This window comes from Monodon monoceros, unplaced genomic scaffold (genome assembly GCF_005190385.1).
Source record: "Monodon monoceros isolate NGI ecotype Baffin Bay Population unplaced genomic scaffold, NGI_Narwhal_1 Super_Scaffold_19, whole genome shotgun sequence".
NCBI classification, from domain to species: Eukaryota; Metazoa; Chordata; class Mammalia; order Artiodactyla; family Monodontidae; genus Monodon; species Monodon monoceros.
The window spans coordinates 59,033,504-59,057,389 of NW_021703775.1; the positions used below are offsets into that span (position 1 = coordinate 59,033,504).

The following is a 23,886-nucleotide window of genomic DNA, read 5'->3' on the forward strand; positions in this document are numbered from 1 at the left end:
TTTATTAACTTATAGTTCTGTGGGCCAGAAGATCCCAGAATGCAATAAACCTCTATCAGTCCCCGAATTCTCTCCCCATTTTGGAGTTTCTGCCCAGTGCCCCTTTCTTCTCCCCCACGTTAGGAGTTCATCACCTTGGATTTGGGAAAAAGATAGAGGTCTTGATTTGAGAGAGGGTGTAGGTAGAGACTGTGTAGAGAAGATATAGCAGTTTCATTCTGGGAACAATTGCCTTGCTTTTAAGCTTTGATAGGACTGATCTAGGGCGGCCTTTACTCTAAGGCTAAAAGGAAAAAGGCTTCCCTTTTTTACATCTTGTCCTTATAAAAATCTTTTCCAGAGTACGGGTTGGTAAACTACAGCTTACAGTCCAAATCCAGCCTGCAGTCTGTTTTTATAAATAGTTTTATTGGAGCACAGTGTAACCATTTGTGTACATACGGTCTTTGTACATACTACAACAGCAGAGTTGAGTAGTTAGAAATTATATGGCCAGCAAAGCCAAAAATATTTACTATCTGTTTCTTTACAAAAAAAATTTGCCAACCTCCGCTGACAAAAAATTACAAGCTCTTTTGGGGAAAATTATGACAATCAGTTATTTTGCTTCAGATGTCAGTTTACAATGTCGTCAGTGTTATTGTATAAAGGTTTACCAATATTCTTGAGAGATCATGATATAGAAACTTTCTTGAAAGTGTATCTTTGTTATTTTAAACATGGTGAAATATGTGGATCATAAATGCTTTTTTAAAGAAGTTTATTTCATTCCATATTTTTATGTGATTACACTTAATTTTGGAAATGTTTTCCTTTTTGCCTTCTATTTTTATTTTTAGATGACCTCTTGGTACTTCATCTCTCTGACCTGATTCGCATGGCATTCATGGCTGCAACCGATCATAGTAACCAGCTGCGGATGGCTGGGCTCCAAGCACTTGAAGACATTATCAAGAAGTTTGCATCTGTGCCTGAGCCAGAATTTCCAGGTCATGTGATTCTGGAGCAGTATCAAGCCAATGTGAGATATTTTATTTGTTTCAAAATTAAAACTGATCTTTTGAAAAGTGAAGATTAAAGAAGTGAAGATCCCCTGGAGAAATGTATTTGGACCTGTAACCTATTTATTCATGTAGAATGCATATCTTTACTCCCATTGCCTGTTACACAATTTGAATCAATTCACAGTTGAAGAAACAATTGTATAAAACTTGTCACTATTTTTAAGTCATGATGTACTATTAGTGATAAAACTAGAATAGATGTTCCAGCCTGGCTTTCCAGTCTTATGTTTAGATATTTAGCCATGCCATTTAAAAGATAAAAGGAACATTTAAAGAGTGTTGTGGATTTACTGCTGTTATTTTATATGCCAAGACTTGATAAGCATTTTTTAAAATAAAAAGCAATTGCCTTGGGACTTCACTGGTGGTCCAGTGGTAAAGAATCTGCCTTCCAATGCAGGGGACGCGGGTTCCATCCCTGGTTGGGGAACTAAGATCCCACATGCTGCAGGGCAAGCAAGCCTACGCACCACAGCTACTGAGCTCATGACCTCAAGTAGAGAGCCCATGTGCTGCAAGCTGTGAGCCCACGTGCTCTGGAGCCTGTGCACCACAGAGAAGCCTGCACGCCACAACGAAAGATCCCGCATGCCACAACTAAGATCCCATGTGTCGCAACTAAGACCCAACACAGCCAAAAATTAATAAATAAATTTTTTAAAAAAGCAGCAATTGCCTCTTGTATGCTGAAGGATAAATTAACTTTTAATAATAGTGAAAAATATTACTGAAAGAATTGTATACTTTTAAAAGATTTTTTTATTATATTCTAAACAGAGATATACTTGTTTCCCCTGAAATTTATGCCTATATTTATGTTCTTCAAAAGAGGCACAATAGATGTAATCCTAGTAATGGATTATGTGAAGGCGAAAAAAACTTATGTTAGTAAGAAAAGACCAAACTTTTTTTTTCACTGTGATTGTACCAAAATCTTGGCTCTAGACACATCATACTTCATCTAAAATCTGTGTTCAAACATACAGAAAATTTAAAAGTGTGGATAATGTATAGTCCATTTTTTTCCATCATAAGTATAGGTAAAGAAGTTATACTTTCTAGGCCAAATGGCTGTAGAAAACCTGTATATAATTATTTACTTCCAAATACCCAGCCTATCAGAATGATGGTCTTTTTAAAAAAATCTTTCTATTTAGAAATAATTTCAAACGTACAGAAATAATTGCAAGAATAGTACAAAAAAACCTGTCATACCCTTCATCCTTCATTCATATTTGCCAATTGAGAATTTTGCCTCATTTCCTTTAACATTGACTTTTTTCTTTCTCTCTACACTCAATACATATACACACACACATTCTCTCACTCTCTCACTTTTTTTTTCATAAACCATTTTAAAGTAAATTATCTAAATCAGGTATCTTTACCTAGTGTAATGGAAGAAATCTCAAATTAGGAGTTGACTATATTTAATTCCTAATTCAGCTCCTACATATTAAATGTAATATATCTAAGAATCTGTGACTGATACTGGCTTATTAAAACTAAAGCTCTAAGCAGGCTGGACCTGGTTAGTACTTGTAAAAAAAACTAAAGCTCATATTTCTTCATTTATTACTATGACAACAGTACATTAATATTTCTTGAGCAACCTTCTTTTAAAGCGTCTCTTTTTGAGGTGAAATGATTTTTAAGGTCTTTTAGTAACTATGTGAATTTTTAGTACTACTCAGTTATTTAAAGAAATTGAGCCTTTAATCTCAGTTATATGAGATTCACCCATGAAGTAAATACTATTAGAAATATGTTCAGGAATATAGATAGAAAAAAAATAGCAGTTTTCTGTTATCTCTGGGCACATGTGGCTTTGTCAGAAAATCCTATTTACTATTAAAAATAAATGAAAAAGAAATAAGATTAATTGCCTGTTTGGTATAGGATCATACAGATTGGATAACGATAATCTCCTGGAAAGCAAAAGAAGACTGGTACAATTGAGTTTATTGTCACCAGAAAGAGAGATAAAAAGGAAAGGAACAAAGATGTGTTTTGTGTGTTTTCATCTCCAAAGACACAAAAGGTTTACTACTTATCTTTAAAAATAAAATGCTTATATTCATTTTTCTAGGTGGGAGCTGCTCTAAGACCAGCCTTTTCACAAGATACTCCATCAGACATAATAGCAAAAGCTTGCCAGGTAAGAAGAAAAATAGAATTTTCAATAGTTATCTTCTATAAATTTATAGATATCTTAGAATTTCACTTCCAAGAAAGAAAATCAAATAGTATTTATTTATTTTTTTTGCGGTACGCGGGCCTCTCACTGTTGTGGCCTCTCCCATTGTGGAGCACAGGCTCCGGACACGCAGGCTCAGCGGCCATGGCTTACAGGCCCAGCCGCCCTGCGGCATGTGGGATCTTCCCGGACCGGGGCACGAACCCGTGTCCCCTGCATCGGCAGGCGGACTCTCAACCACTGCACCACCAGGGAAGCCCCAAATAGTATTTATTTTTATCTCAGAAATACAACAGTGATAGTTTCCTTTTTTATTCTGTGTGAAATGATGAAGTACTAACTATTAATCACATTTTTTTTTTGCTGTAACTGAGGGCATGACTTTGGAATACATAGCTCTTACATTGTCCAGTAGTCAGTGGAGATGTAAAGTCATAAGAGGGACTAGAATAAAAGTAAAATCTCAAAATCTACAATCATTGAAGAATATATAGTAATAATAAATAGGTAATAAAAGGGTTTTTGACCACAGGTTGTGAAAATTCTACAAGTTTCTGTGTATTAAATTATCCTAAAGACAATTTCACAATATGGAAGTTTTATTGCAAAATTGATTCCAGGAGATTATTCTCATATTATTTTTTCTGAAGAGAGTTATAGAAGCACCTATGTTCCTACACCTTTAATAAGTTCATCTTTTTCATGCTTCGTCCTGAAAAAGGATTTGTGCATTAAGCTCTAATCTTTCAAAAAAATCCAATTCTTTGTCTGCTAACCTAAGGATAGAAGAGAAGCAACTCCATCCTTCTCAGTTTTCCGGAGTACAGGCCTGTAGTCCATCTTTATTGCTTAGAATTCAGTCAAGCTACATGTGTCCCTTATGCAGAGAATGTTCTGCTGTTTGCAATGATAGGTTTGAAATTCTGACTTTGATTACTCTGTGGCTCAATGAGTTGCCTCCTCCTTCTGTTAGACTTTATTTTTCTGAAGCCTGCTATCTTAATGGTGACCTTCAGAGAAATGAACTCCTTCCACCAACAGCAGGCCAGAGAGAGAAGAGGAAGCCTTGTTTAAGACAGAAGTCTGTGGATCATGGTACAAACCTTGGAGTTAGAGTAGGTTAAGTCATTTAGATTGGGATACTGGCACACAAACATCAGAAATCACAGTCATGTATAATTAAATGTATTATGGTAGTGTTTCAGATCATAATATTTAAGCAGACAAAACATCCTATAAAGCTCCTGATCATCAGAAAGGCAAAAGCTATTAGAATTTCATCTTGTGAATGAGTAGTATGAAAATTTCCTATTACTGAATTTGCCTTAAACTTCTTACTTCTTGGACTCCCCTGACAGTCCAGTGGTTAAGACTTTGCCTTCCAATGCAGTGCAGGTTCAATCCCTGGTCAGGAAGCTAAGATCCCACATGCCTTGCAGCCAGAAAGCCAAAACATAAAACAGAAGCAGTATTGTAACAGATTCAATAAAGACTTTAAAAATGTTCCACATCAAAAAAATCTTAAGAAAAAAAACACTTCTTATTTCTTATGTGACCCTACCTGCTTTCTGAAGTTTCTCCTTTTCTAGTGGCAGGCTTAAATTTTTGACCTCCTGTCCTTCTGTTTCTGGGAGGAAACCTGGTTTTGAAATAGCTGGAGCATTGGGTTGCAAGTTTCTTTCTTTAAGGTTACCGAAGGAGTTGGCTTCGGGCAGATCTTGAAACATGGCATCCCAGATTGTTTACTAGAGTAAACATCATGTTGAACCTGAAAATCAAGTAATTCTTAGATATTATAGGAAAACCCTCAAATGTTTTCAATTGAGGACAGTTGGGGACAGTAATCAGTAGGTTAATATATCATTTAAAGCAGCACTGGAATCATAAACATAATACATACTTTAGATATTTTATTTCAGTCTAAAATTTGTAAGTGTACATTCATTCACCACTCTTTTGATATAAGGCCAGAGTCTTTTCTCTAAGTATGATTTTGCTGATTCAGTTTTGCTTTGTCTTTCTTCATAAACCAAACCTATAATGTAGTATCTGCAGTTTCTGGTTTCATGTTCTTTAAAGTGGAGAAGGTACTTAGGTTTTTGCAAAGCAAACTTAGCACCAAATTCTCGATTTTGACAGTTTCCCCCAACTTTCAGTTATATTTCTACCGAAACTCACAGAAATATTATCACATATCTCCAAAATGTTATTTTCCTTAAGAATACCAACTCTTTCTTTTCACACTCATATTTAATCTCTTTTCACTTTAAATTTCATTATATTTTCAGCACTGTTGTAGCTGGTATTTTTTTTTGCCATCAGTATTGGTAACAAACAGTTTTTAAATGTCCTTATTGAATTTTATTTAATTTAGTTTTGAATTCTTTGAGAATAAGATTATTATAAGAGAATGAAGTAGTTTACATATATATTTGTTCTCAACTTTTTAAACGTTTCAAATATAGGAACACAATCCATTAACCATGATTCAGTATTCAAATGCTCTGAAAACCAAAAGATTTTTCATAATTTATTTGATAACAAAGCCTGAACTGACTATACTCACCTGGCCCTGACATGAAGCTGAGTGAGACGATAGTAATGATTGATTTCTTTTTTTAAAAAATTAATTAATTAATTAATTAATTTTTGGCTGGGTTGGGCCTTTGTTACTGCGTGTGGGCTTTCTCTAGTTGCGGTGAGCAGGGGCTGCTCTTCGTTGTGGTGCATGGGCTTCTCATTGCGGTGACTTCTGTTTGTTGCGGAGCACAGGCTCTAGGCGCGCGGGCGTCAGTAGTTGTGGCACACAGGCTCAGTAGTTGTGACTCACGGGCTCTAGAGCACAGGCTCAGTAGTTGTGGCACACGGGCTTAGTTGCTTTGCGGCATGTGGGATCTTCCTGGACCAGAGCTCAAACCCTTGTCCCCTGCATTGGCAGGCAGATTCCTAACCACTGCACCACCAGGGAAGCCCAGCCCCTTCCATCTTGGCATTCTTCCTTTGGTTCCAGTATCACCACACTTGCCTGGTTGTCCTGTTGCTTTTCTGGTGTTTTCAATTTCTTATTCTACTTGTCCCTGAAGTATATTTTCCCTGTGTTCTGTCCTTAAGGCTTTTTTTTTTTTAATACCTCAGTCCTTGAAGAAAGTTACCTAGGACCATCTGTTTAGTGATCATCTTTGTGTGGAGAATTCCTAGATCGACTTAGTTACCTCTGTCTTTGCTCCTGAAATCCAGACCCAGGTTTCCATCTGCCCACTGAATATCTTTCCACGTGTCTCTTGCTGGTACTTTGAACTCAGCATGTCACAAAGTTCACAGTCAAAATCATGTTCTCTAACTTCTCATCTCCACCAAACTTCTCTTTGTTCTTATGTTATCTCTCTTAAACAGTGGTGTCACCTTCCTTACATTCATCCGGGTTAGAAACTTTGACAGTCAAAATTTGGTAGTCTTTGATTATCACCTCATACTGTTTGCATGTCCCTGCCTTCACCCCCTAAAAATATATAATTGGTTTCCAAATCCTGTGATTTCTACTTCCCAGTCTTTCTCAGATGCCTCTTTCTTTTCATTTGATTCTCAGTTTGATCCGTATCATCTCTGTTCCGTGGTATTATAATAGTCATGTGACTGAACACAGTACTCACTGTCTAAATACATGCTTTCCTATCCTTAGTATTGGAGCAGTTTTCCTAAAGCACAATTCTAATAATATTCCCCTGCTCAGAAGCCTTAGAAACTCATGATTGCCTACAGAACAAGTCTGAATTCAGTTCACGTGGAATTTAAATTGTACTGTAATCTGATCCCAGTTAACTTTCCTAATCTTGTCTCTTCCTCCATGAAACTCCCCTGTATCTATACACATAAAACTTCCTGATATTTAAACATTCCCATTTCTCCTGCTAGAATTAATCTCTTCTTTCTCTCCCTTTTTTTTTTTTTTTTTTTTTTTTTTCTTGCGGTACGCGGGCCTCTCACTGTTGTGGCCTCTCCCGTTGCGGAGCACAGGCTTCGGATGCACAGGCTCAGCAGCCATGGCTCACGGCCCAGCCGCTCCGCGGCATGTGGGATCCTCCCAGACCGGGACACGAACCCGTGTTCCCTGCATCGGCAGGCGGACTCTCAACCACTGCGCCACCAGGGAAGCCCCTTTCTCTCTTTTTAAGTGCAGTGTGACAGTCATAAAACATTCTCGTGGGTTCATTTAATCTGAGTTTATTTACTTGAGGACAGGGACTAGATTTTTTCCCTTTACTTTTTTTTTTTAACTCCTCTATAGCACTCAGAATAACCTTTTGCCTATAGTAAACAGAAATGTTGTTGAATTGAAGAATTATTCATAACCAAACCGATTTGGGTGGAAATTCTTTTCTGTTAAAATTTTTGGGAAATTAGATAGTGGAAACATGTTAAGTATATATTGTTTTGTTTTCTACATAGGAGTACAATAATTTCCATACTTGCTGTTGATTTTTTATTAAAAAAATAATATTAAAGCATAGCATTGAGGTTTTTTTGTTTTGTTTTGTTCATTGGTTTTATTTGTGTTTCTTCCCCCTAGGAAACAATCATATTTACTCCATTCTTTCATATGTTTAATGTTAACTTTTTTTTTTAATTAACTAACTTTATTTTTTTGGCTGCATTGGGTCTTCGTTGCTGTGCACAGGCTTTCTCTAGTTGTGGCGAGTGGGGGCTACTCTTTGTTGTGCAGTGCACGGGCCTCTCGTTGCGGTGGCTTCTCTTTGTTGCGGACCACGGGCTCTAGGTGCATGGGCTTCAGTAGTTATGGCACACGGACTCAGTAGTTGTAGCTCTCAGGCTCTAGAGCGCCGGGTCAGTAGTTGTGGTACATGGGCTTAGTTGCTCCGTGGCATGTGGGTTCTTCCCAGACCAAGGCTCGAAGTCCCTAATGTTAACTTTTTACTATAAAAATTAAAGTTTTTTTCCTTTGGCTAGGTATGTAGTACATGGATTGGAAGTGGAGTTGTCAGTGATCTCAATGATCTCCGTCGAGTACACAATCTGCTTGTTTCTTCACTGGACAAAGTTCAGGCCGGAAAAGGATCTTCCAGCCAACTCTACCGCGAGAGTGCCACAACCATGGAAAAACTGGCTGTTCTCAAAGCATGGGCGGAGGTAACCATGACCTATTGTTTTTAACCATTTCTCCATCCATGAGAAAGTGTTCCCCTACTCCTGTAGGTAAAAAAATTTTTGTTTGATTTTTGTTTAAAACTGACCTGTGGTATAGAGTGCTTTTTAAAAAATCTGCTGTTTGCTCTTTCTCACTGAAATGCATATGCATTTATGTCTCAAAAGAACTCTTATTGAACCTTTGAAAATTATATTTTTAATCAGTGTTTTAAAAACATCTGTGTTGAAGAAGGGCTCTTCTTACTTACTATGGAAAAACTAGGCTGGGAAAACCTACAAATAGAAAAAAAAAATAGAAAAAATTTATGCCAAGAATCTTATTTGATTAAATTTTAGGAGACATGCCACCACCCACTGATACTGAGGCTGTAGGGTTTTTTGGTTGTTGTTTGTATGTTTTGTTGTTTTATAGCTGTTTTTACCTCTTTTATTCCCATAGCCACTTTTTAAAAATAATGATACTATTTTAAATTCACTTTTCTAAATCTCTTCTGCCAGTTGTTTTCAAATACTTATCTGTCTGCACTCAGGTACTTCAAGTAGCTCTTTATTCCTTCCTCTGCCAACCCAGTATCTCACTTACCTATTTCCATGGTATCAGCAGCCTGTGACCACCCAGCAGACAATTGCTGGCTCAAGGCATGCAACATCCAGATGATATAGTTTAGATAAAGGACCTCTGGGTTTTTGTGGATTATTTCTGTCACAGAAGGGGAAAAAAAAAGGAAAGTGTAGAGCAGTAAGATATTGTATAAATTAGTTTTTCTCTCTGATTTTTAGATCAAGTTGTTTTCATAGAGTATCCCTGAGTGTTCCTTTATTTTCACTCTGCTGCCATCTTTTGGCGTAGAGAAGTAAAATAATATTTGCATTGATAAAATGTTTGTTTTTATTGATAAAATTTTTTTCAAATTAATGCAAATCCATAGTTTTAGGTGGAAAGTAGTGTTAGAAAGATACTATAATGTGATTGTTTTCTTACTTTGAAATTCACAGAAATTCTATGTTAATTTTCACATATCTAATTTTTAACTAAAACTTACTATTACTCTTCTTGTCTGTAGAAATTATATTCTAAATGATTGAATGATTTTTATTTTTAAAAAGATAGCTTCCAAAATTGTTCTTAATTCTCCAGCCCCGTTCATTAATTTCCCAAACATAGAGACAGGTATGTAGTTGGATGATCATAAGACCATTTGCCAGTTAGTTGGTTCTCTGCTGACTTGCATAACGTGCTTGATTCACCTACTAAGAAGTCTGACATAGTTCAGTATAAAAAGCATTAAATGTTGAATCAGAGGCCCTAGAACAAGTTCTGTCTCTATAATTCACCATCTTTGTGACTTTGTTCAAGTGATTTGATCTCTCAGATACTCAGTTTTTTCATTATAACATGGAAATGCAGTAATGTCTTCTTCTAAGGTGAGGTATATAAAAGGACCAGGCATTGTTATCTGGCACTGAATGGAAGATAAGTAATTGCTTTTAACAAATTAGATCAAAACCTCACATAACTAAATTATTAATGCACATTTTTTTTGAGACACTTTTCTTATTTGGAGGTAACTTGGTTCTATAATTAAATAATTTGCACTTCGAGCCTCAGCCGGTAATATTGTCTAGTAAATCTTTTCCTTGCTTAGCTTCCTTTCCTTCTTCCTTTTCCTCAAAGGCCCAATATATTCTAGATTTCTCTACTCAAGATCTATCTTTGCTTCTACTTTTTACTCAAAAAATTGAGGATGTTAGTTTTCCAGCTCCTCAGATTGTTACCTTCAAGTCTTTAGATGAATGTGAGTTGAAAACTCCTTTTACCCATGTGACCTTGGGTGAGTTATTTAACTGCTTCTCTAAACCTTGTTTCTCAGCCCTAAAGTGTGGATAATAATTATGCACATTTCACAGAATTACATTTTGAAGTAAATGAGGTAATAATAACTTTGTTCAATAACTACCTTATTTATGTGCACAGTGAATGTTACCTGTTGTTATTAATATAATAATTGTTATTACTTTAAAGTTTTCCTCTAACCTAGGATTACCTTTTCTCATTCTCTTACCTCCCACTCTCTGATTCATTCAACGGTGTTACTAAACATCGCCTCTGTGCCAGGCTAGAAGTTGAGAATACAGTGGTGCACAAGCCAGATGTTCTACCTTTACTGAGAAAAACAAACTAGTGAACGAGTGTATGCAACAAAAATAATGACTGTTATAGGAGAAGTCCGGACTGTGGTGAACACACAGCAGAGGCACCTAAAATAGTCTGAGGGCTCAGAGGAGGCTGCTTGGAGAAAGCGACACTTAAGCTGAGACCTGGAGGATGAGAGTAGATGTAGTAAGCATAAGTCTCTGGAGGGGACTGTTCCAAGCTAAGTGCTGTCAGTTACCCCCGCCTCTGTATCTCACTTACCCCCATCTCTGTATCTCAGTTACCCCCGCCTCTGTCTCTCTCTCCCCCCCGCCTCTGTATCTCACTTACCCTGCCTCTGTATCTCACTTACCCCCCCGCCTCTGTATCTCACTTACCCTGCCTCTGTATCTCACTTACCCCCACGCCTCTGTATCTCACTTGCCCCGCCTCTGTATCTCACTTACCCCGTCTCTGTATCTCACTTACCCCCATTTCTGTATCTCACCATCACCCTCTGCTTGCTCGTCCTCTTCTACTCACTCTCCTCTTCACACCTCTATTCATTGAACGAGTTTTAGTATCTTCACGTTCTCAGCTAGTCACCCACTTCTCAGTCCCCTGCAATCTGGGTTTACTCTCAGCACTCCATTGAAATTATTTCGCTAAAGTTACAAATAATATAATTCTCCAAATCACTGCACACTTTTCAATCTCTGTCTTACTTAGCCTCTCTATAGCATTTGATATTGTCTCCTCTGGAAACTTTGTTTTCCTTGACTTCGTGACACTACTCCCTTGGTTTTCTTCTTTTCTTTTATTGTTCATTCTCAGCATCACTTGCTGGCTTCTCTTTGCCTGCCTGCTCTTTAAATATTGGCATTTTTCTTGTCCCTTTTCTCACTCTTCATACTCTGTGGGTAGTGTCATCTACACCCATACCCAGTAGCTTTTACTTGTATGTGAAAGTTTCTAATTCTACTTTTCTAGCCATACTTCTCTCCTACATTCCAGGCCCATATTTTTAGCTGTTTATTAGACATGTAGTACTGCAGTGTTTACTATTGAAAAAAAATCCATGTATAAGTGCACCTGCACAGTTCAAACCCACGTTGGTTCAAGGGTCAACTGTATTATCAAAGCACTTTCTAAAATCGTACACATTAGTTGACCAATTTATCCTAAGGAATATCAAGGATATACACAAAGATTCTGCTATGAGGATGTTTGCTGCAATGTTGTTTATCATTCTAAAAAAATAAAAAAGGCAATATATGAATAATTGTATTTCTTGATCCAAAGATGATGGTATTAAGTGAATAGAAAATTGAGTATAATATTATATACAAGCATAGTTTTTAAAAGACTGGGTATGTATATACAACATGGCTAGAATATTAACAGTATTACATCTGAGTAGTAGGATTGTGTCTGGTTTTATTTTCTTCATTTTACTTATGCTTCTGATTCTTCTATATTTTGTGTGTAATATCTCATAAGAAAAATAAACCCAATTTTTTAAAAAAATGAGTCTAAAAAATATCATATTGCAAGTAGCAATGTAAAATATAGAACCCTTTTAGAAAGCATTTGGCAGTATCTCTTCAGAGCCATGGAAGTATTTATAATCACTGATCCAGTAATTCCATTTCTCGAACTTTATCCTAGGGAAAAATATCCAAAATATGAAAAAGAGAGAAATTTACAAAAATGTTTAGTTGGAACCTTACTTACAATGTGGAGAACTGAACACCTTTGTTTTTGAAAACTATGTTTCATCTTTCTAAGATTCCCAAGGCTAAAAAGAATCAGAAAAAAATATAGAAGTTCAACTACAGGAAAATTGTTAGATGTATAATGTCTTCCATTGCAGCCATTAAGAATAACAGTTATGAAGACTAGTATTCATATGGAAACCCTTATGATATATGAATAGACAAAATTAAATACAAAATTCTCTGTACAACAAAATTATAACTTAGAAAGTTGGAATGTGAAAACCTGGAAATTAGAATTATGAGTAATTTTAAAAACTCATTTTTCAAACTATTTATGGTATAATTTTTTAAATTAAAATTTGAGGAAAAATACATACAACTGACCTTTAAATACTGCAGTGACTCCTTCGCTTCCCCATTACCAACAGTCTTCAGCTACTTCTGCCTTACAGTCTATGCTCAGTCTAATACCAAACACTTGCAGTTTCCTCAGCCTGCCTTGCTAGTTTCTGTCTCTTGTGCTCTTGCTGTTTATATTCCCTCTGCCTGGAATTCCCCCTTCCATCTTTGCCTGTGAACAGGTGAACTTTTGTCTTTGAATCCAGTCTCACCTTTTCATAGTCCATTAAGATTCTTCCATCCTTGGTGCTTCTGTGATTCATTCATTCATTACTCAAACCACTGAGTGTTCATTAGGTGCCAGGCAGTGTACGTAGTCACTGCGTGTAGTGAGGTGGGCAGATAGGTCATTTAAAACAAATTTCAAAAAACATCCCTTTCTCTCAGCAATTTTCTCACTCTCCTTTCATCGTATCAGTCTGTGAGTCCATGGAAGGTGAAAACCATGTATTATTTGTCTTTGTTGCCTCAGGCCCTGGCACAATAGCAAATGCAAGGCAAGAGTAAGTACCTAAGAAGGGTTTGATGAGCGAATGGCTGAGTATACTTACAGTGCTTATTGAGATCTTTTCTTAAAATCAGCATAATAATCTAGGGGAAGAAAGCGAGCTTAAAACCAGTGGAAAATATGAATGTGATACATTTATAACCTGATATTCAAAGTCCCTACTCCAAAAGTTAGGTGGTTTCTGCTTCTAAATTGTCAGGTGTTAAGTATGACTAACCAACTGTAACTAAGTGTTAATAGACCATCACAGCATTAAGGAATGCTTCTTCTCAGAAATGAAGATTCATTGTTTCCTGTAATCGTCTAATGTAGTCAATTACCATGCCATAACTGTCTGTTCATTGTAGGAATAGAGATAAGACCCTGCCATCAAGAAGCTGCAGTGTCCCTGTTCACATGCATAGACTTCCTCTTACAAACAATGAAGATGACACTGTGTAGGGGGAAATAGTTTTCTCAAGATTTTTATCTAGTGCAATTTTCTTTCTTACTCTTGCTCCCCCCACCCTTCTTTTTAGCTTTATCATTGATGTGTAATTCAGCTACGTGCCAGTTGCCAAAGCCAAAATGTATGTACAAAAACAAAAGAAAACAAACAAAAATAACTTCAGCAAAGAAGAATCTTTAAGATTATATTTTAGGAAGTTGTTATTATACATCTTTTTGGTTTATAAAGTGGAAAGAAAAGATACAGATAATATATATGGCCAGTAAATTATATTATTCTTGGCTCAGCCATCTGTTGCAAGGACTAGATTGCTAAATATCACTTAAGGACTATATAAGAAGGGGTTTTGAAGGATATTTATGGAAATCCTTTCTGTGCCCTTCCCCCCCCTCAGCTTTTTTCTTTGACTGCTGTCTGATTGTGTCTAATAAATCTATGAAAGCAAACATAACAAACAGGAAGTTATGACAAAAAGAAAAAAAAAGAAAGAAAACCACATATAAAGGGGGGCTTTGTAAAGTAGAACAAGAGAAGCCAGAAGAAATTCAGAGAACGCTACTCAAGGAATATGCTGTGAGAGCAATAGTCAGAAGTCAGCTCTATTAAAAAAAACGGAAAAAAAAGAAAAGAAAAAGAAAACAAAACAAAACAAAACGATTTCCTCCAAAGCAGGTGGAATTATTCTTTTGAGGTTATCCGGAAATCCCGAAGTTGTATACTTTCTAGTATCTGTACTCACTTTCGATGATTCAGCTGTATAATAACAACTTAGAATATGTCATTTCTTAATATTATGCCTTGTTATTTTCTCCTCCTGAATATCTTACTAGGTATATGTGGTTGCTATGAATATTAAAAAAGAAGCAGAGTCAAAACCGAAAAGAGCAATTAAAACTACTGACGATGATGATGATTACAGTACCGTAGATGAACTACCACCAGACAGTTTAATAACACTCGTACAACCTGAACTGCCAACACTCAGTCGCCTGTGGTTGGCAGCATTAAAAGACTATGCGCTTTTAACTTTACCAGCTGAATTTGCTAGTCAGCTACCCCCAGATGGTAAGTACTGCACTTAGAGTTTTGCTTTTAATGGAGTTCAAAGTAGTAATTAAACAAAATGGAATTGGTGGAGACTAGCAACAATCGTAATAATAACATTTAAAATTTCTGTGGACTTAAAACTTGACATTCTCTCATTTAGAGCATGTTCTGCATACTGAATTTGTGAATTCATATATGGCATTAAACTTGTTAGCCCAAGCAAAAATGTTCTCACTGTTATAGTAATAACTGTACGAGTTAGGTTACTCTAAATAGCTGGGCATAACAAGTCATTATGCATAACCATGATGAAGTAGATTGCTGTGTTGGTCAGTGTGTGTATGCAGGGACAAATGTGGCAGTCATCAGTTTGATAGAGAAAGCAGGAGGGGGGGGGAAGAATTTGCAGAAGAGTGAAAAAGAAAGAAGAGACAGAGTTCCCTGGCTATTGAGAGAAAGGGAAGGTGATGAGAGTTTTAAGAGTTGCTGGCAACAGTGAAGAGGAAGCCTGAGGAAGAGGACCACGGGTAGGGAAAGGTAGAGGGCATTCAGAGGCATCAGCATTTGCAGCAAAAACGCTGGAAACCCTAACATCAGCAAGGAAGTGACAGGCACTCCAGGTCAGCAGCTGCAGGAAAGATGTTAGTTTTGATAACTCTATACAAGAATCTCTTTGCCAAATTGCTCTTTTATATGTGCTATGATCTGAATATTTGTGTCACCTCAAAATTCATATGTTGAAACCTAATCCCTATTGTGATGGAATTAGGAGGTGAGGGCCTTTGGGAGGTGGTTAGGTCATGAGGGTGGAGCCCCTAGAAGTGGAAGTAGTCCCCTTGTAAAAGAGAACCAGCAGAGCTCCCTGGCCCCTTCCACCTTGTGAGGGCACAGCAAGAAGGCACTGGCTATGAATCAGGAAGAGGGCCCTCACCAGACCATGCTGGCACCCTGATCTCTCGGACCTCCAGCCTCCAGAACTATGAGAAATAAATTTCTGTTGTTTATAATCCACCCAGTCTGTGGTATTTTCTTATACCAGACCAAATGGACTAAGACTGTATGTAACGGTTATTTTTTAAGGTAGTTGTTGATACATGAGTATAATAGAAGTAATGTTTTTGATTGCTTTATAGGTGGAGCATTTTATACTCCTGAGACTATTGATACAGCTAGACTTCACTATCGGAATTCCTGGGCCCCAATTCTCCATGCAGTGGCACTTTGGTTAAATAGCACAGGATTTACATGTTCAGAGTCAGCAGAAGCAGCAGCAATAGCAGGTTTACAAAAACGTTCTACACCCATCAATTTAAACCAAGCATCAGGAGCAACGCCTAGTGCTAAATCTTTGCCAGAAATTAACAAAGACAGAATGCATCTGATTTTAGGTAGGTGAGCCATGTTAATGTATTTCAAGATGTATCACTTCTGAAAATGTGTATCTGTAGGGGAGAAAAAACTTCTTTCTACCCTCTTAAGATCTGTGATGGGCTTAAGAATAAAACTGACATAAGACACATTAACAGGAGGAAAGCATACAAATTTGTTTAATATTTTTACATGTACGCAGGAGTCTTTAGAAGGAAAATGAAGACCTGAAGAAGCCGTTAGGTCCAGAAGATTGTATAGTTTTACACAAGCAAGAATAAATTGTAGGGGCTTCCCTGGTGGCACAGTGGTTGAGAATCTGCCTGCCAGTGCAGGGGACACGGGTTTGAGCCCTGGTCTGGGAAGATCCCACATGCCGCGGAGCAACTAGGCCCGTGAGCCACAACTACTGAGCCTGCGCGTCTGGAGCCTGTGCTCTGCAACAAGAGAGGCCGCGATAGTGAGAGGCCCGCACACTGTGATGAAGAGTGGCCCCCGCTTGCCGCAACTAGAGAAAGCCCTCGCACAGAAACAAGACCCAACACAGCCAAAAATAAATAAATAAATTAAAAAAAAATAAATTGTGAGGGTATGACAAGACAGAGGGGTTTGGGCTAGGGGTGGTAAGTTGTGGGACAGTAATTAGAAAATATATGGGGAAACTAATGGAAGATCAGGCTTATTTTAGTAGTTTTGTTTGGACAGGTCTATTTCAACATCGACTCCCAGTCTGTGGTGGTAAGAATGTTTTCTCCCTGGTACAGAGAGGGCACCTTTCTCATGAGAAATTTTATAACCTGCTTTCAGGTAGAAAAGGGGGCAGAGAGCCCTGCCTGCATTTGCTATTTCTCAAATGCCTTCAGCCAAGAAGGTATATTTTGGTGTGGCATGTTTTGAACTCCTTCATATCTTTCATTTTAATGCTATGGAAAAAATTGTGATAGTATAGTTCAGAGAAGGGATAGTAAAAAGAGGATTTTTAGCACAGTTTCTAAATTAACTGAATTTTTTATTTAAAATTTAATTATTAAAAACTACTCTTTAAAAATTGTCATGTTCACTCACAGAGCAATATTGAATAATTTTCAAGGGAAAAAAGTAAACTTCTTTTTTCAACAACTTTTCTTTTTACTTGGCACTTAACAAATTGCCTCATAAGGAAATAATAAAATGTAAAGTTAAAGCAAATTTGAATATTCTTATTTATAATTGCTTTGTAGATGCTCTTTTAACACTTAAGAATTTGTCACTCATTTAATGAGAATTAATTTTATAATTTTCATAAATTTATTCTTAATGTATTATTTTTAAATATCTTTAACTTCTTAATCAAGATGACCTTGGAACTCCCCCATCCCCTTCCAATGTGATTATTAGCCTCCTTGCAGAGGTACAACCTGTGTTAAGTTTGGCTGCTTATTTTGACAATCATTTTGAACTGACTTTAAGGCATTAATATATGTTAAAAGTAATCTGTAAAAAAAATAAGTAGGTGAAAGTGGGGAAAAAATGGTGTCAAAGCAACAAAGTGTTTTATATTAACAAACCTGTGTGTTTATTTTGTACATTGCAGGCGTGAGTATACAGTTCCTTTGTTCCCCAAGACCTGAGGAGCCTGTTGAACATGTTACAGCTTGTCTACAGGCCTTACACACCTTGCTAGATTCTCCTTATGCCCGAATCCATATTGCAGAAGATCAGGTACAGTATATTTCTATAATAGATAATTTATGCTTTGTATACATCATATTTATCTTAAGATAATTTTCTCACATATGAAATAAATATTATATAATAAGCATTCAGGATTTTGGCTTTATCTAAGACCCTATATTGAAAGTTGGATGACCAGGCACAGCTAGACTGGAGATCGTCACTACCTTCTTTGATCAGTTCATCAGCAGTCAAGTAAAACTAAAAATTTAAAGGATGTCTTCAGGGACTTCCCTGGTGGTGCAGTGGTTAAGAATCCACCTGTCAATGCAGGGGACACGGGTTCGAGCCCTGGTCCAGAAAGATCCCACATGCCACGGAGCAGCTAAGCCCGTGCACCACAACTACTGAGCCTACACTCTACAGCCTATGAGCCACAACTACTGAGCCCATGCGCCACAACTACTGAAGCCTGCACGCCTAGAGCCCACGCTCCACAACAAGAGAAGCCACCGCAATGAGAAGCCTGCGTGCCGCAACAAAACGTAACCCCTGCTCACAGTAACTAGAGAAAGCCCGCATGCAGCAATGAAAACCCAGTGCAGACAAAAAAATTAAATAACTAAAGGATGGCTTCAGTCCCAGTTAATGATTCTACTAATAAAGGTGCTTCATAAGGCTATTAAGTAAATTGTCACTTTTAAATGATTAAGTTTTATCTCTCATTTAATGAAATTTTTATGCACTGACTCAAGTACTTATTTAAAAAGTTTAATGAATTGCTTTTTCTAATTTATGTATGGAATATTTAGAGGATTTTATTCATGTTACAGAGCCAAGTTACCACTGGATTTGTTATTTTTAATTAGGAATTTTATTTTCGTAATAATAACCATTTCTTTGAACACCATACTACCAAATGGTATCACTTGGGATAATTTTCCATAAAACACAGACAGATAAAAAGCAAAGTTCTCATTATTGTATTATATCAAAATTAGTTTTGCACACGGTGCTGCTCGAAAAAAAACCCCAAATGAAACAAAACAAAGCATGTGCTGTGTGATTACAAGCTTCACTCACTGATGAACTCTTCTTGTACCCCAGCCTTGTAGCCCGAAGCTGTGCCTCAGCTAAACCACAGATTACTGCAAGAAACTTGAGGGTTGTTTTCAAATGGTCAAACCAATAAAATTTAATCTATGAATGAAGGTGTGTGACATATTATGTTAAAACCAAAATAACTGATTGTAAATGTAGTAGATAGAATGACATGGTTAAATGTGTATTCCAGAAATACAGCAGACTTAAATTTGATCACCCCATCAATCTTGTAGTGGTTGATTTTTAAGACATGAAAAGGGAGGAGGGAGGTCAATTATGAGGCCATTTTCATAATTCCAGAGAGATAATGAGTCCACTGGCCTCGGAAGACTGAATAAAGGAAGAAGGAAAGAGGGCCAAGACTGGAACCTTAGGGATAAATAGCAAATAAGAATTGAGATGAGGGAAATAAATCAGCAGTGGAGACTACTCGAGAGGAAGGAGGAGAACCAAAAGAATCCAGAATCCAAGTCTGAGTTAATCACCACTAAATCCACAGCACAGGGCATAGGACTAAATAAAGACCAGATGCCAGTTTAAAAAAAAAAACACAGAGTTATCAAAGATGAGAGAGTTTCAAGGACAGACAACAGTCTCAAAAGGGACAGAATCCAGTAAATAAGGACAGAAAAAGAGTCCCATGGAGGTTATTGGTGACCTCAGGCATAGCGTTTTCTCAGGTGGATCAAGCCAGATTATAGAAGATCGAGGAGTAAATGAGAGAGTGAAGGAAGTGGCAGCATTCGGTCTGGGAAAGGAAGAAACAAGACAGAGACAGAAGAGAACATGGGGGCAGATGGAAGGATCTGAGAGGTTTTTTGAGGTGTGTGGGGAAATTAGATAGGAAGGACTTGAGCAGATACTTATCCTGGGGAAGAGGAGCTTAGCTAGAGAGCGAGGTTGACAACATACGGGGTATGATTGATGTCCTTGAAGAATCCTTGGGAAGTCAAACAGGATGGGGTAGCAGGCATATGAGGAAAGATTAATCAGTCTTGGACAGGGGCTGGACACTTGATCTTAAGGAAAGAGGTAAAGGTGGCTTCGGTTGCAGTTAAATTTTTTTCTCTCTCTGAAATTTGAGGTGGGTTCATTGGATGGGTTTGACGTGGAAGATTGTAAGAGGCTTTTTAAAGTGAGTAGTAAGCGGTAGAAGTTTGTAATAGTTCTGAGACGAATGTGAGAGGGACTTACCAGAATGCCTAGAATTTCTGGTAGACTACTCTTGGGTACTTAGATTGGAAATCATAAATTTTAGTGGCACTGGATGCTAGCAATATTGTTTAGTCCTAAACAGAAAAGAAATAGAATGACCATTTTTAAATGGAAAAATTATTTAAGTACATAATAAAGTAATTTTTGACTGAAAATATGTTCGGATAAAACATGACCCTTTTTCAAGATTGTTATAATATTTGCTACGTAGTCCAATATATTAATTTTAGCTACCAAATTTATTTATTTTTACATGTATATTTTCTTAGATTTAATAATATAAATGTATCCTTTGAAATTAAAATTAATTTCTCTGTATTAATTTATAATAGCTGATTGGTGTTGAGTTGCTGAGTGTTTTACACCGCCTCCTACTGACCTGGAATCCACCATCCGTCCAGCTGCTGGTGACTGGAGTCGTACAACAGATAGTCAGAGCTGCTCAGGATTATTTGCAAGAAAAAAGAAACACACTAAGTAAGCACTAGAAATTACACTAACATTGAAGTAGATTTCTTTGTACTCTAATTTTTAAAATATTAATACCAGGAAGTTGTTAATTAAAAAATTTAACCATACATTTAGAAGCTTTGCAATTGATTTTGCTTTTCATTAGCATGATGCAAATGGAATTGCTCATATTCAGCTATCTTTCACCTTCAAAAGGGTCAACTTCACATGTTTCAGCCTAACATATGTGTTACTCCTGTTATGAAATACATTCCTAATAAAAACTACCTAATAAAATTTTTCGAAGTAAAAAATCAATTGTCTGTTACTTTTAAGGAGAGGTAATTGTTACTTTTAAGGAGAGGTAATTGTCCGTTACTTTTAAGGAGAGGTAAATAAACAGGAATAAATTCCTGTCAGGCAGGAATTATTCTGAGAAAGACATATGGCATCAGTTAAACATTTAGTTGTAAATTTTTTTGAAAGAATTTATTAAGTATACTTATTGTGTTGTTTCATCTACTATTTTTTATTTTGTTTGCTGAGAATTTCACCAAATTTTCTTTTACCCAAGATGAAGATGATATGGAAAAAGAGTCCTGTCCTGTATTAGGAGAAGGAGGTGACAGTGGTGGTCTTATTCCTGGAAAATCTCTTGTGTTTGCAACTATGGAGCTGTTGATGTTCATTTTAGTGCGGCACATGCCGCATCTCAGTACCAAGATGTCAGACTCTCCAAGTCACGTAGCCACTAAAACTCGACTGTCAGAAGAAAGTGCTCGTTTGGTGGCAGCCACAGTTACCATACTCTCTGACTTACCATCCCTTTGTTCACCTGCTGGTACGGTATTAATCACTATTTGGAAATGTCTTATACTGTATTAGAGATGAAGTTGCCTTTGATTTTAAGTGCTATTATTTATTTTCCTCTTAAATCTTAAAAGAGAAGTAGGTTTTTTTTTTAAGGGTTTGTTTACCTTTAGAAACCTATAAAAAAAGACTGAAGGGCTTCCCTGGTGGCGCAGTGGTTGAGAGTCCGCCTGCTGATGCACGGGACACGGGTTCGTGCCCCGGTCTGGGAAGATCCCACATGCCGCGGAGCGGCTGGGCCTCTGAGCCATGGCCGCTGAGCCTGCGCGTCCGGAGCCTGTGCTCCACAACGGGAGAGGCCACAACAGTGAGAGGCCTGCGTACCGCAAAAAAAAAAAAAAAAAAGACTGAAGATTTAAGAAGTCAAAAACCCAGGATACCCTTTTCAGATACATGTCAAACAAACTTCAGCAAAGAGGTGGAACCACAGTTTGAGGGAAGACATCGAATGTTAGCAGATAGACATAAAGTGGAATTACTAAACCCTTTATTTTCTGATCTGGTTGCTGCTCTTGAGCAACACTGACAAACTAACAAATGTCAGAGGAGAGTGACAACCAACTTTAAGGAGCAACTAAAAAAATTGTAGCTGAAAAAGATAATAGCTGTCTGCAGACACCTAAGAACTAGTGGATGGAAAAGTAAACTTTCCCTCCGTTGTATCTAGAAGGTAGAAATGGTATCAGGATATATAAAGGTAAATTTCAGTTCAACACAAGCCTACAGTTATGAAAACAATGAATTCTCCATCATTGAAGTTGTTAGGCAGACTACAGTGGCTGCATGTCAGAGTGGTGAAGGGAGTCTTTCATTAAGTGGGTGGTTGATTTGATTATCTTAAAGTTCTTTCAGCTACAAATCCTAGGATTCTTTCGTCTCTTTTTGGCTTACCTGTATAGTCTTCTTATCTGTTTCCTGACTTGGTTACTACATTGACTGACTTAGTACTAAGGCTCACTTAGTACAATGAGATTGATTACTTGTCGTGGAATTGCTACATGATTCACCAAGTTTCTCAGGTACTTCTCAAAGTATTTGGTACGGTTTTCCTTCTGTTTTTCTACCTTCCTTCCTTATTTTCATTATGAAGGGCATGATTATTAAATAAGTGAAATACTAGAAGTAATAAAAACAAGGCAAGCTGGGAAAAGAAAGAAAATATTTCCTTTGAAATAACTTGTGACTTTTTTTCCAAACATTGAATTATAGTAATAGTAATGCAGTAAATTTTGTATAAATACAAGGAAAAGAAATAATATTAAACGATAAAAAATATAAATAATTGAAATAGCTATAATATGGGAACTGTTAATTACGAGGCAATCTGATTTGTTTTTATTTCAGGATGTATGACAGTCCTGCCCACGATTCTGTTTTTAATTGCAAGAATATTGAAAGACACAGCGATGAAGTCTGCAGATAATCAGGTTCCTCCACCAGTCAGTGCAGCTCTTCAAGGGATTAAAAGTATTGTGACACTTTCAATGGCCAAAACTGAGGACACTCAGAAACAGTGGACAGCTCTAATTCGTAGCACTCTGGCATGCATCCTAGAATATTCTCAACCAGGTAATCTAATCAGTTTTAAATTTTTTAAAGTTTATTAGGATATCTCTTCCCTAATAACTAATTGAATGAGCTCATCAGAAAACTGCTATGTAACACTGAATCAACTCAGAGAGGTATTTTAGTCCCATGTTTCAGATGTGAACTTTTAGTTCCCCATTCTGGATATTGACTCTGAATGCCCTTGTCTTAGCACTTATACACATTTTGGGAGGTTTCCCCAAAAAGAAAGGACGTATGCATATAAAACTCTTATACATTGTTTTGAACTCCTATATAGTTGTCCATCACTTATATTTATCAATTATTATTCATTCCCCTAACAATGGATATTTTTGCTATTTCTGATTTTTCCCAATTATAAAAATTGTCTCAGTGAACATCCTTATAAATTCCTTATGTGCTTTGTGCTATGAGATTTTCTAGGGCATACCCCTATAAGTGGAATTGATGACACATTTTAATTTTATCAGACATTGCCAAATTGTTCTCCAAAGTAGCTGTATGAATTTGCACTTCTACCAGCAGTGCATGATCCCCACCAATACATGGTATTTCAGACTTTTAAATTTCATTATCTGATAAGTAAAATGTACTATCTTACTGTTTTAATTGGCATTTCTCATTTTCCTAGTGAGTATAAGCATTTTTCATGTTTGTGTCTAATTTGGGGGGAAATGCTTATTCACATTTTTGTCCATTTTTATTCTGTGTTTGACTTTTTCTTTCATTTTATTTCTGTTGTAAATGTGAAAGGATTGAAAACAAAGAATAATAATTAAAGATTTGCCATATTGCCTATTAAAACATTTCCACAGTATCTAAAACTGTGGAGTGGGCCCAAGAATGAACAGATAGGGCAATGAAACAGAACAGATTGTTTTAAAACAGACATTCATCCACATGAGAATATAATACATGATAAGGGCACATTCATTATTCTTCAAATGGTTTGTGTCAATTAGACATTTCAGATATCAGT

The 23,886-nt window shown here is 36.9% G+C and overlaps 1 protein-coding gene across 5 annotated transcripts in view; it reads left to right on the forward strand.

Annotated features, from left to right (window-relative positions):
* HEATR5B (HEAT repeat containing 5B) overlaps positions 1-23,886 on the forward strand; it is an 86,240-nt gene that overhangs the window by 53,911 nt on the left and 8,443 nt on the right. For 4 of the 5 annotated variants that reach the window (XM_029231980.1, XM_029231981.1, XM_029231982.1 and 1 more), the window contains 9 exons: positions 840-1,021; positions 3,154-3,222; positions 8,227-8,406; positions 14,462-14,696; positions 15,812-16,066; positions 17,620-17,747; positions 20,351-20,495; positions 21,043-21,309; positions 22,683-22,907. In XM_029231980.1, the coding sequence (XP_029087813.1) occupies positions 840-1,021; positions 3,154-3,222; positions 8,227-8,406; positions 14,462-14,696; positions 15,812-16,066; positions 17,620-17,747; positions 20,351-20,495; positions 21,043-21,309; positions 22,683-22,907 (1,686 nt within the window). Of the gene's footprint in view, positions 1-839; positions 1,022-3,153; positions 3,223-8,226; positions 8,407-14,461; positions 14,697-15,811; positions 16,067-16,248; positions 17,006-17,619; positions 17,748-20,350; positions 20,496-21,042; positions 21,310-22,682; positions 22,908-23,886 lie in introns of those variants that run through there. The other variant, XM_029231984.1, reaches the window with a different exon arrangement.